We start from the raw sequence: 13,827 nt of genomic DNA, 5'->3' as shown, positions 1-13,827 counted from the left end.
GATTGCATTACAGGTGTGAGAGAAAGGCCATTGGCACCTGTATCATGCTTCTCTTAAGTCTCACTCCCTGGAGTTCTCCCTCCAGTTGGAGGACTCAGAATATAGGAGAAGCTGATGTCTTCATTGGCACTCATGGCTTCCTTCCCCAAACACGGGGATGGTGGCAGCATCTTTCTAGTCTGCAGAAAGAGCAGTAGGAAGAATTGAACACACAGTAATTTAATTATGGTGATGAAATGGATTTTGTCTTTTGAAAGAACTGCTGAGGAGCACACAACTTCTAAAAACTTTGTCGAATATACAAATGAATAAGGAATTGGCACATTCTGATTTGTGATAAATCAAATTTTTTAGCTTTGATGCGAGAACACCTTTCATCAAAAAAATCTGTTCTACAGTTAAGCTAGCATGTTAACTAAGGCTTTCATTAAGCTAAGGTACAAAATCTGGGGAAGAAATTATAGAAAACAAGTCTCTCTATAGCCCAGATGGAAGCTTGTGAGGTGTGCTGCCTGTCCCAGCCATTTGGATAATCATGAAGATAAAGTTAAATGCAACATTTACTGTCTGTGGAGGATGGTGCAATTTCAAGTATAAAGTAACATTAAAATAAAAGAAAAAGTTTGTCTAACTAAGAATGAAAAGGTGGAAATGGGCATTGCAAACATGTGAGGATATCTGTTCTCCTGTTAGTGCTTCATTGTATTATTTACACCTAATCCTGTATATTTTAGGAAGTAAGCCCCAGCTGTGCCATCTTTGTCTTATTAGGGTTAAACGGGCACTGTGCAGTAATTCTTTCTCTGGATACATTTTAACTGTGCTCATCTTCTCCCTGCACAGTCACCCTTTCAGATTGCTATGTGACACTGTGGCTGCCCACTGCCTCAGCGGAGAAGGTTCGGACCAGGACCATCAGGAACAGCAAAAACCCTGTTTGGAATGAAGCTTTCTGCTACAAGATTGACCGCCGAGTCAAGGTAACTGACATAAATTCTTTTCACCATTTGACGTCTCCAGATAGTCATTAGATTACACAGAACTGCAGTAAACCAATGAAAGAACCCAAGAAAAAGATCACATAAAAATAATAGCAAAATCACTCTGTTCTAGTTATTATGAAAATCCTTTAAGCCATCTTTATGTACCTGTGACTGTTTTATATGCTTAGAACCAAAGGCCATAAAATAAATGTAGAAACATTTAATGCAGTTATTTATCACAAACTCAGGAATGTTCTGCATGACCTGTTTGTCTTGTCTGCCTGGGGAAATGAAACAAGCTTGCTTCTTTTTTGTGTGAAGAGCTATCAGTAATCTGACATCTAATAAACCAAAGACTCTTTCTTTTTTCTCTTTCCCTTTCTCCTTTTTACTCCTTCCCAAAAAACTGGAGGAGCAAGGAAAGAAAACGTAGTCTGGAGATTTTCCTGCCTTACGGAGCTCTTAGATGTAGTAGTAACTCCATTATGTTCTTAACCTCTTTGTGCAGAATGTGCTGGAGCTGAAGGTGTGTGATGAAGACACGGTCACCAGGGATGATGAACTCTGCACAGTTCTCTTTGACATAGATAAGCTCACTGTGGGACGTACTGTCCGCGTGAAGTTTCAGCTGAATCCACAGGTGAGCAATGGAACTGGTGAGAAACAAAGTAAATTCTCTCCTTCCATCTCAATAGATCCTTTTACAGTGCTTCATTTTAGGAAACATCTATTTAAACTGTATTTTGCTGCAATTCTAAGAAAGTCTGCTTTTTGCTAGCTTTTGTTTAGAACAAATATCTGTGCTGAAAATACAGGATGGAACCACCTACAACTAGTTATCCAGTCTTCATTCTGAATATTTTTGGGATGTTTGTTGGCTCCTGGTATAAATTCTGAATTTTCAGTTCCTTTTAACTCTAATGTTATTAAAGAGGCTAATTATTTTTGTTTTGGGAATTAAAATCTGAACAAATGGCTGTTTCAGCAGAATAGCAGTTTTTAAGCATGCAGATGTGCTTATAAAGCACTTAGATTAAAAAAAATTCATTTTAGCAACTGCTTTTTCTATATCTAAAAATTCAATATCTTCAGTCAAAACTATGGTTTTCTAGCATTCTGGGAATTTTCCTAAGTTCTATTTTAAATGCATATTAAAAAAATTATATGTAACTGGTATGATGAAAGATGTGAAGAAAAATAAGTAATCAGTTTTTCTTTTATTTTCTCTCCTCTCTTCAGGCACGTGAGGAGCTGGAGGTGGAGTTCACATTGCAGAACACGTGAGTAGAGTCCTAAATTCTTAATAAAATGTTATATTAAGTATAAAAAATAGTTTGAAAATCTGGTTAATATGTGATGGTGCTTCTTAAACCTGCAGTCTCTAAAAGCAGTAGTTAGGTACTTGCATTCAAGTATAGTAAAATGGAATTTTAGAATACATACTTTTAGATTTCAAATATCTGAAGTGTGATTTTTTTTTTTTTTCCTGTTTGAATTCTGCCTCTTGGGCAGCAACTTCTTCCTGCTCTCTTTTTTCTCATTGAGTCAATGAGATACGCAGGGAAGTATGAGGACAATGAAAATATTCAGGAAGTTTTGACCCTTAGGAGTGTCAAGCCTAAATGCCCTAATTACCCCCTTCTTGGGGAATCTGGTCTTCCAAATCCACAACATCATAAAATGCACTTCCATAAGTTCATCTGCTCAATTCATCTGGCTACACATGGGGAGCTGTGGTAGAGAAAGGAATGAAATATTCTGCATAAAGTAAGGTCCAAAGACCACTGTGGGAGTCTGAGGACTGAGGAACCAGGAAAGCTGGAGTGGCAGCAGTAGCTTCACTGGCTAGGCTTGAAAGATGTTGGTGGAGTTTTACTATTTAAAGGATGTACTTAGAGAAGGTACTGCTCTTAGATGGTACTGCTGGAACCTTCTCAATGCATTTGGGGCACTTCAGGAGCCTAGCAGGATAATACTTGGGCAGATACTTTGAATTCCTGACAGCAGGGGAAATAAGAACTTGCTGCTGAAAGGACAGTAGCTCAGTGTCCTGGAGAAGAAAACTGGAGAACTAGAGAAGGAAAGATCTCAGTGTTCACTCTCAAAAAAGCTATCAGAGCTGAAAGAGTCTCAAAATCTCTTTTTACAACTCATGGAGACTCATCAGGGTGGATTGTTTGTTGTTTACTGTGTACCAGAACTGGCAAAAGGCCCAGCAATACCAAGATAAACAGTGCCTGCCACATGGCAGCAGTGTCACGACATCAGTAATGGCAATGGGGAAGCTCCAGTAGGCATTGCAGATATCCTGTCTAGGGTCCTCCTTCTTTTGCAAGTTACAGGATGGGTTATGGAGTTGGTACAGAGAATCACACTCTTGATAATCCTGTCTTTAATGTGGAAGATCCAAGCAGGTTGTCTGGCTTGGATGTTGCACACAAGTGTGTTTGCGTACGGGAACACAGGCTGGAACTTGGAGCATGTGGGCCACCAGCTCTGGGCCAAACTCTTCTGTCTGACCTTGCAGCAGATTGCCTTTTCTAGGAGTTGTATTCAATAAAGTCAGAAATGGGATGATTTTTACAAGTGATGCCTGAGTAGGAATTCTACTGGTTGGAAGATGATGGTTGGAACTGTACCATTAAAAATGATCCTTTTCAGTCTCAAGGGAGAGGTTTTAAAAAGTGTGACAGTCATGGCTCAGTTGGTCCAGCAAGAAGGCATCTGATCTACTACTTTTAATTCATAGTGTGGTTCCTGAATGACCAATGTAATAGTTGTGGCCTGAAGAACTCCACATGCAAAGGCAAGAAGGTGCTGCATTATAAGTGAGGGAATGTCCCTGTGAGCTCACAGTAGGACTGAGAAAATGGACTTGATGCCAGAAGGCAGATAGACATTTCCCCTGCTATCCCTCATTCACATTTCTTGCATTTGTGTGGTGGTCAATGCTGTTCTGCCCATCAGCTGAGTCTGGAATAAGGGTCTAAGCACATCTGGATTGATTAAATATGTGGTCTTGGTAGGATATTGAGAGGGTGGTTTTTTCCCCTCACTTTGGAATGTGTGATGTCAGGAGTAATTAATGAAATAGTTTGTCCACTAAAACTGTAGACAATGGATTGCGTAGATAAACTAGAGAGCCTTGGAAAGGTCTGAACAACTGAAGTATTTGAGATGGGTCACCAGAAAGCTATGGACCCACACCAACCTCTTCTGTGTTGAACAAGCTCAGCAGGTTTTGGCAAGATTTTTTTTGTCACTGCTGGATGGGAGAAGTGTTGACAGAGATTAGAGATAATTTTCAGTGGGAGAGAGCCCTGTGATAACAAGGAGTTACAGCTAAGCATGTGGGATAGTTTCTAGAAATCCTGTATTGTGATGGGAACCATGAGAACATACTTTTGGGGGGCTCATATGGCAGTTTATTTCTGAAATTAATAACTATTCCCACCAGCACTTTTTCTTGATGCTCTTTATCCACAGTTTTTAATTTCTTTCCCATTCTCATTCTAGATTTTATTAATTGCAAGATTTATTACATTAGCTTGTTCTTTCTTTCCAGCATTTCAGATGAATAACACCACACATGAAGTGTAACATGAAGTGTAGGCCAGGAATGTTTCCTGGGTTGCACCTATGATAGTGCCTTTGCCACTCCTATTTTTGTCTGCCTATAACCTCACTGCAAAGGTTGTGTTTTGTGTTACCTTTACCAAAAACAACATTATAACAATTATGTCACATTACATTGGAGGGCTGTACAATAATTTGCTCCTGCATCCATTCCTGTTATATTTTATTTAAAATGGAAGAAAAGCTTCATTTTGTTAGTGGGTTTCCACAACAGCAAGATGAACACCCTCTCTAGTTTTGCATCACCCTTATGCCACTGCTGCAGTACCAGCAAATGCTCACCTCTGCTGCAGAGTGGCAGGCACTGAGGGCCAGATGTTTGATCCTAACAACACAGAGAGGAAGGCATGCTCCTTCCTCCAAGTGCCTTTTCACCAGCAACCAAGCCAAGGGATTGCAAAGGCCTGCCCAATGTTTTCTGGGCCCATTACAGGAGCCCAGCTGGCGTGAGAGCTGCTGCGCTTGGGCAGCAGTGACAGAAAAGGTAAGGCCGTTGTACACGGGTTGCTGGTTCGTGTGCTTTAGTGCTTTTTGTGCTGTTTTCTGGTGATCATCAGTGGTAACCCAGGCTTTCTCCTGTGTCTCCACTGGCAGGGTGCAGCATCAGAACGAGCCCATCCGCGTTGCTACAGGGACGGGATCCCGCTGGAGCAGGTGGCTACGCTCGCTCAACATCCCTCTCCCCTCCGACTTCTACTGAAGGCCATGCCTGACACTGAGGGGCCACAAAGAGGCTTCTGGTGAACTTCAAGGTGATTTGAGCTTCCAAGGAAAGGTCTAAGAGGCCCAGGGTATTTGCTATACCTGCTGATCCTCTTTTTGGCCTCTTTTATCTTTCAGATGTCTCAAGCTGAGGAAGTGCATGTCTAACAACTCTTAGAAGAATGAAGGACCACTCTTACACAACTTTTCATCTCCGCTCCCTCTCCCTTTTTTTTTTTTCAAATGTGAAAGATTATGTTTAAAACAAAGCCCAATTAACAGAAATAAATGTAAATAGGTGTACAAAAATCTGTATAAAAGTTAAATATTAACTATTGAAATATGGCAAAAGCAGGGTTTTTAGAAAATAAAAGTCTTTTTTTTCTTTCTGTAGTTCTGCTGTGTTATTTTGAGAAATCCTCCTCATGTGAAGGGGGAGTCAGCAGATCATGCCAGCCATTTGGCTTGGGCACTGCTGAGAAACCCTCAGGCTGAGTCTCCATCAGTTGGGGGCCAAATGTACTGTTTGTATTTATGTGTGGAGGAGCACTGAAGGCAAAAGTTTTAAGTTAAGAAAGAACCTTTGAGGTGAATACAGCTTTCTTTACTGAAACAGTACCAGTCATCAGAGAGCTCAGAAAAGTAGCCTGCATACTACTAAAGGAAGCTACTAAAGGAAGGGAAGCTACTAAAGGGAGGGAAAGCTGGATCTGACATGAAAGAATTCAAAACTTTTAGATAGGTATCAAAAAATCCAGATTCTCTGGTGAAATGGAGCACAGTAGCCTAAATGAGAACTGCAATATAAGAATCTGTGTGACTGTAAGTTCCTATTCAAAATTACCCATTCCATTATGTCAGGCATAATCCAAAAAGGAGAAGGCAGAAGTTTGATGTATATCAGATGTTGGGAAATGATCCCTGGATTCATAGAGTCCACTGCAGCCTTAGGCATTCCTGCAACAGACTTTTAGTGAGGTGGGATGCCCAGAGTCTCTGTTTTTTATCTTTCCCTGCTACAGGTCATAATATGCTCCCAATTCTCCTAGTGAAACTGAGGTCTGCAATAAAAAACAAAAAGCTCACAAATCACAAACTATGATTGAGAAGAGAACAGGTATATAACTCTGTGTGATGAGAGCTGTCTAATAGCAGGTTGGTTGTCAGAGAAATTACCAGCTAATCTCAACTAGTGGAACTTATTCAATGCTCCAAAGGTAGGCAAAATGTTCAAAGGTCCCTGCCAACCTGAGCTCTTCTGCACCCAGCTCAGCTATGTTTCTATCCACAGCTGGTTTCCTAAGATTCAGAGAAAGATGAATGCCCTTGCTCTTCTTAAAACAAAGGTATCGTCCACCAGGTTAAAAAAAAAATTAAAGCATTTGTCTTATGCTGTGACTTGCAGAAGCCTTGAAATTTTGGATACAAAAGTTAAAAGAGCAGTGTGGGGAGTAACTAACAAGTAACAGCAGCTGGGCTTCCTTACAATGGTGGCAGCAGAGGTGACAATCCAATAGAGACATCTCAGCCATTGGTCCTTCATGACTGAGGTGTCCTGGTGTTCTTCCCAGCGGTCTTCCAAGCTCTGCTCTGTTCTGTTCAACAATGCAGAGTCTCCCACCCTGTTTGAAGGCCATGCCTTGGACCTCCTAACTTTGAACCTAACTTTACACTTTGCTGATACCAGATAATACTACACTTTACTGGATGCTTACCTCCATGAGTAGATATCTTTACCTGTCTTTGCACTTTCATTTCACCAGGCTATGCAGGCTGAGGTCTTCTAATATCTATCGTGCTCTTTCTTGCTTTCCTTGATTTGTAATGAGTTATTTGAGGATGGTGACACCATGCATCACGTAATGTTACAACTATTTGACTACAAAATAGTAATTAAGTACAAAAATTTGTGTCGGAAACAAAACTGGAGTGACACTTACATATATTTACCTGTATGCAGATGGAAACACTGAATATATTTTTACCAATTCCTGACCAATATTCTTTGAAGTCTTTAGAAATACATTTCAAAAAAAAAAATTTTACAGAATTTTAAAGTTTATAACTGGGGGTTTTTGACCAGAGGCATTTGCTTGAGTTTTGTTGTTGATGTTTTCTTATAATGGAAAGTTCTTCCTGAATGTTCTGCAGTGTATTTAGCCAGTTCATATTTTTCTCTTAAAGCAAATATTAATATTCTCTTAAAGAAAATACTGACTTGGAAACAAAACTTGAAACTGTTTATGAGTTTTGCAATTTTGAGTGAATGCTATCGTGTGCGTTTATACTGCAATCTAATTGTTGTGGTAAATTTTCACTTTAAGTGGATAAAAACAGTGTCATCTAATTTTAAAGGAATTGTATTATATGGTTTCAGCTGAGATAAAATACATATATCAAGTACAGAACTATATGAGAACTCCAAATGTGTAATCCATGGCTTGCAAAGTCTGAATAAACAGCTCATATTCTCTTCTCTGCAGCAGGTTGGGGAGTCAGTGCTCAGTCCTTTTCAAGTTACATATGTATGTATTCCCTTCGGAGTAATCTCAGTTCTTGAGAGATTATATGAATTTACATCTGTAATTTAATGAAATAGTAAATGATGAGATATCCTTAATGAGACACTGCCTGATTTTTCTGATGGAAAAATATTTTAGAAAGTAGAAATTGTTGGCTGCAGTATATGAATTCACCCCTGCCCCTAGATGTGGAAACACATCTATACATACAGTGACCTATTACAATCTCATGTGTGATTTGCAAATCACATCATAGAGGTAAGTACAATTTTCCCTGCCATTAGGGTAAGTGTTTAATAAATTGTGCAATGCTAGGCAGTTGTATTAGTTTTTGAAGCACAAAAACCTGGGTAAAACTGTGTAATGCTCAAAAGAATCAAGATAGATTTAACACCTGCAGCTGTCCTCAAAATCAATATGTCTCATACCAGTATTATTGCATGGTTTACTGACGCAAATGTGTAAGACCACAGGAGTATAAATCCAGCTTCATATTCTATCATGAGCGGCTGGAAAAAACTGCAACTCAGCTCATCATCTAATCATCTAATCCTAAACTTTAAAGTATTTTTGAGTGAGAATGTTGAAGTTGGAAATGTCAAAGGCCATGTAAGAACTAATGTGTTAACCATAGACTTAAACATTTGTCTGAGTCTTCCCACCCATGACATTATCTTCCTTTTTTCTTTTTTCCAGTCTGGACTATCCTGATGGCATTATTACAAATGGAGTACTAGTGGTAAAGTACATATTTATTATGATCTTTCTTGTGTCTGAATAACAAGTGTTCATGCTTCTAACTCTGGAACTTTGAGCTGTGTCCCAAACGCAGTACTGCCACCTACTTTCTTCTATAAATGACAGGCTCAGAACTATCAGGAGTTAATGAAGAGAGTGTTACAATGCTCATAAAAATAGTTCCATATGTTAATATGCTCATTATTTTGAATAGGGCTCATCTTCTTTGCTTAATTGTCTCTCCAAGTTCAAGCAGCTCATGAGCTGTTCCTCTGTATTTCAGTTTTGGAAAGAAATACCATATCATTACTGGCCTTGTGTTATCTGAAGACATAGTAATAGATAATAATTGTCTTGCTCATTGATCAACCAGAGGGGTTGGTTGGGAACAGTATGAATCACTTGCAATGACATTTACACTTCTCTCAATCATCATTCATCCTCTCTTGCTGCAGGCACGTGAGGTTTCCTGTTTGGAGGTTAGAGTGGATACAGGGAAGCTGAAGCAGCAATCCACAAGTGAGGTTATTGCTTCATTAGCCTATTGTTCTTGTGTTGTGATTCAGCCATTATAACAGACGTTGAAAAAAATTAATAGTCTGTTGTGCACATTGCTCTATCTGTGTCATATAATGCTTAGTTTTGCCATGCCCCGCCTTGCAGAAAGATTGTATCTGTCAAAATTCAAGTTCGTCAAGAGCTTAGTTATGAGGCAAATCTTAAATTGATGCAAAAATAGAGACACATATACTAGACCGAGAAACTTGAAAAAATGAGGTACATTCTCTTTGTTTAGTGATTGTATTGTTCAAAACAATTTTTTCTAAGTGGGATCTTTTAAATTTATCTTATAATTAATATGTAGAAATCTTATCCCATGCGTTTGATTTGGGTTTGAGTATTTATAAAGTTTGTGCATATTTAGGGTTCTGAAGGAGACTTCTTTAGTTTCTTAATAAATATAACAAACCTAAGTTTAAATGCAAAATTGTATCAAAGGGGTCTTCGCAAATTGCAGGGAAGCCCTCTGCTACAATACAATCACCAAAACAGTACTTTGTCTATAAAATACAGCTCTAACAAATACAGCAGGATTCTTCACTATTCACTATTATTCTTCACGGATTTAAATGAACAGTAGCTTGTGTAGTGCTGCTCCTGGGGCAAATCTCAAAAACTCATGACTGTTCTAATTTGTGAATTGAAAATTGACTTCTACGAAGAAAACGGTAGCAATGACTGAATTGAACTATAGGAAGTTTCAGACTGAGATGTAACATGGGAAGGAAAGGTTAGTGACCTAAAATTATATGTCTCTTGGCCCTGATCTTGCAAGAGAACAGCATATGATCTCTCTGTAAACACAAAGGCTTTTCTGTACAAGAAACACAGCCTTCAGGTTGTTTCAGTTTTGGTGACGTGGGGGCACATGCCAAGTAGTCTGATTGAGTTTTAGAATAATTTAGAGTCTGATTGAATTTTATAGAATAATTTGTTAGTCTTAATATTATAAAATGTAGACGCTGAACCAGAACAGACTGACATCAAATAAATGACTTTTATGCAACATGAATAATCCAAAATGCCTCTAAACTGACACTCCTCTAAATCCAAATCTTGGTTTAATTTATTCATGGAAAGCATCTAAAAAATAGCAAGCTACAGTATTTTAAAAATCTGTGAATTCTGTACATTCATTATTTATATAGATTCACCAAGATATTTTAGATCAGTTTTCAGCCTGGTTTTGCCACCCAAAGTTGACTTAGTCATTGCGGCGTAAGAAAAATTCAACAAAAAGCGAAGGTTGTTTTTTTTACTTAGTTTTGTGTGTTTGCTTGTAATAGTTAAAATTCTGCTTGTTCCTTGCCTCTCTGTTTAGACCCAGAGCTTACATTTACAGTGAAAGGATCACATGAAGGAAGCCAGAAGATTTTGCTGGACTCTGGCCCCAACCTTCATATAATCATATTTCACTGCATCATAAATGACCAGACAAGACTGGATATCATATTACCAGAAGAGGTAAGTTCTCCTTCTGTCTATTATTATTACTCAAATGAAATTAGAACAAGAAATTAATAAAACCAGTAAACTGAACTAGCCTTCTGAGTGGAGAAGTTCTAGAGATTATAAACATTTTATGTGTTCTTACCCAATTGCTTTTTTACATTTTTTCAGCTGGCTGATGGAAATGAAACAGAGAAATCTGGGGTCCTTTCTTTCCCCCTGAATTCACTCCCTTTGCAAAAGGAAATAATACTTGAAGAGGTGAGTGCTGTGAACCTTTTGAAATATGTATTTTAAAATAAACTTAACATTGTCCAGCTAGAAATAAAGTTACCAAGTAAACAAAATCACTGTATACAATTGTACAGCCACTCATTGGAAAAGTTAAAAAAATTTAAGGTTGCCATATTCAGCTTTAAGGAAGAACATGTTAACACTAATTTTAATAATACAACAGTCATTGCAAACCTGCATCCTACAGTTAGAATTAAGTGGTTTCAAGGAACAAGAAATGACTGTAAAATGCACATCCATTCAAAACCACATTGTTTTGGGTTTTTTTTTTTTATATTGGGGTGATACTGGCTAAGAACTGAAAAAAGATGCATTCAGATTATGAGCTTAATTCAGATTTTAGTTTTTCTAAATATTGATATTGGGGGTGCTTTTGTGTGTATTTTTCAAAAAAAATATTTTGATAAAGTAACTTTTCTGGTTCTTGTTGCCCCTTCTAAATGTGCAAACTGGGAAGTGGTGTAAACATGCAAGTTTGTGGCACACTACTTGCCTCAAACACACAGGCTTATTAGAGAAGAGAAAATTTGATTCCAGGGAAGGGAGTGAGGCTTTGGTTAATTGTGTAAAAATTATGTCCTTAGCCGTATGATTTACTATTTGAGAACCACCTCTCTTAGTCTGAGCATTGCCCGAGCTTGAAGGAAAGAAATGGTTTAAAATTTAGTAATAATTATCTTTACCTTTCTCATTTTCCAGGATAATTCATTTCACTTGTGTTTGACAGCGAGAAAATGGTAAGATAGCCTCTTTTAGTCCTGTCACCCAGGACTGCTGTAAACTAGTTATGTAGGCTTTTTCTGTGATAGGTGCAGAGATGAACATGTACTGCGTGAGTGCTGTGTGCTGTGCTCACGTGGTGCCTGAGGTAAGTGCAAGTCTGCTGCACTTACAGCATTGTGCAGCTCAGCAGGAGTCTGTGAGCCTTCACTGACAGTAAATTAGTTGACTTTATGCCTGTTGTTCTCACACAGGAATAAAACTGTACCATTCACATATTATTTTAGTCCCCATTTATGCCAATTGTCAGATCTGCACAAGGCCTGAAATAACCTCTACCAGTCTTTAATTTTGCCAAATCACCAAAACAAACATAGGGTAGCCTGGCTTCTGCCCCTTCTGCTTCACTGAAGCAGACTGGGACTGGAGACCTGACCAGCTGCGCCTCTGCCAAGCCACTCACAGGGACAGAATTGCACTGGTGATAGGAAAAATTGAAGACAGTGGCATTTTATGGTAAAGCTGAAAACTTCCTGTGGTTCACAGCACCACCCCCCATGGGATGATATACAGAAGGAAAGTGAGGTGGATTTTCACAGCACAAGAAAACTTTGTGTAAATGGAGAGCTACCTGTACAACCTCAGCCCATAACGAAATATACTGACCTGTACATTTAACAGACATGCATATAGAAAGAAAGCAAGAAAAATGTTAATCTACTGCTAAAAGAGTTGTTTGTTTTTGTAAGGTAAAACATTTGACCTTATTCTGTTTCCAAAATTACACTGTGTGATAAATCAAATTTGCTGGAGAAGAGAGGTTAGTAGCCTTAATCCTTGAAACATTCATATTTGTGAAATATTGGTGAAATTTATTTTCAGGACAGAATTTGCAGCCACCAGAGGGTGATGTGACCCAGAAGATTTGGTCAATATTTAGTGTTATTCTCAGTAATAAGTGTATTTATGTTGCTGTAGGCACATAATATTAGCTGCAATTTGATTTGGTTTGCACCTTTTTTCTGAATTTTCTTTTTCTTGTGCACCACATTTCTCAAGGGACAAAATTTCATGTGTCTGCACACGTGAAAAAGAAAAGTGATGGATATTCTTGTATATTGCAGGATGAAGCTTGTGAATACTTATCTAGGAATATGTTCAGGACACAGGTGAAAGGCTGGAATTCCCAAGAGATTGAGCAGGGGGTGATGCTTGCCCTGCAGTTCAAGCTTCATCACATAACTCATTAAAACCCTCACTTTAAATGCTGTTAGTGGATTGTTAAAACCTGAGCAAGTGATGATGTCATCACTTGAATTTTCCAGGGTGTCATAGTGATAAACAGGAAGGAGTACAGAAAAAAATACTTCTGAAAATACTCCTTTTGGGGATCTTTCCCTGACTTGTGTGTCTTGTCTTTTTGTCCATGTTCCAAGAGATCTAAAGTACCTTGGAAACTCCTCTTCATCCTCACTGCTATTTCTTGCTGGCAGTAGAAATGTTTTTTTTTTTTTTTTTTGTTTTTCTTCTTTTCTTTATTAACATGCAGACTTGGAAATAACTTGTTTTACTGACTTTTTTTAAATTATTATCTGTGCTACAGATCTTGAAATCATCTATAACTGATGTGTGCATTGATTTGTCCCATTGTCTGTTCCAGCTCAGGAGATCTGGATGTGCGCTTGGGGTTTAGCCTGTGCATGGAGGAGCAGAACTTCCTGCGGAAAAGGAAGAAATATGTTGCTGCTGCTCTGAAAAAGATTCTTAATTTGGAAGAGGATCTGAAAGAGCATGAGGCAAGACAATACAGACCCTGGTAGCTCTCAGGGGATCGGGGCCTGGCTTACAAATTCAAACAACAAATAAGATCCCAGCTTAATTAGTCCTGCTGGTGTGGGCCAGGCGTGGCCACCTAGGGCAAGGCATGAGCGAGCGAAGCAGTGACCTGTAAATGTAGCAGAGTGAGGGAGGCAGGATAATGTCTTTATGGACCTAAAAACTTCTCAACAGCTCCTCAAACAGTCCATTCCGGTTTATTCTGAGTATTGCTCATGGGTCTCAGGAGAAAAAATTATAGTGGACAGACATGGAACAGCTGGGCAATGCTGCCTGCAAAACAGGGGGCCTTAACACAGAGACAAGGTGATGGCCATGACACATGTGTAAAGGGTGTCGAGAAAGAAAGAAAAATTTTCACAGACATCTGAATAAAAATTCTTGGA

General features: G+C 38.7%; 1 protein-coding gene across 1 annotated transcript in view; it reads left to right on the top strand.

The window, feature by feature from the left end:
* LOC119701950 (cytosolic phospholipase A2 epsilon-like) overlaps nt 1–13,827 on the top strand; it is a 32,655-nt gene that overhangs the window by 9,333 nt on the left and 9,495 nt on the right. Inside the window, exons 4-12 of the mRNA XM_038139269.1 lie at nt 844–980; nt 1,492–1,623; nt 2,223–2,263; nt 8,540–8,582; nt 9,037–9,100; nt 10,464–10,606; nt 10,763–10,852; nt 11,585–11,622; nt 13,266–13,401. Of these exons, the coding sequence (XP_037995197.1) occupies nt 844–980; nt 1,492–1,623; nt 2,223–2,263; nt 8,540–8,582; nt 9,037–9,100; nt 10,464–10,606; nt 10,763–10,852; nt 11,585–11,622; nt 13,266–13,401 (824 nt within the window). The remainder of the gene's footprint in view (nt 1–843; nt 981–1,491; nt 1,624–2,222; nt 2,264–8,539; nt 8,583–9,036; nt 9,101–10,463; nt 10,607–10,762; nt 10,853–11,584; nt 11,623–13,265; nt 13,402–13,827) is intronic.

The sequence above is a fragment of the Motacilla alba genome, chromosome 5, assembly GCF_015832195.1.
Source record: "Motacilla alba alba isolate MOTALB_02 chromosome 5, Motacilla_alba_V1.0_pri, whole genome shotgun sequence".
NCBI lineage: Eukaryota > Metazoa > Chordata > Aves > Passeriformes > Motacillidae > Motacilla > Motacilla alba.
This window is presented reverse-complemented; position numbering and strand designations above follow the sequence as displayed.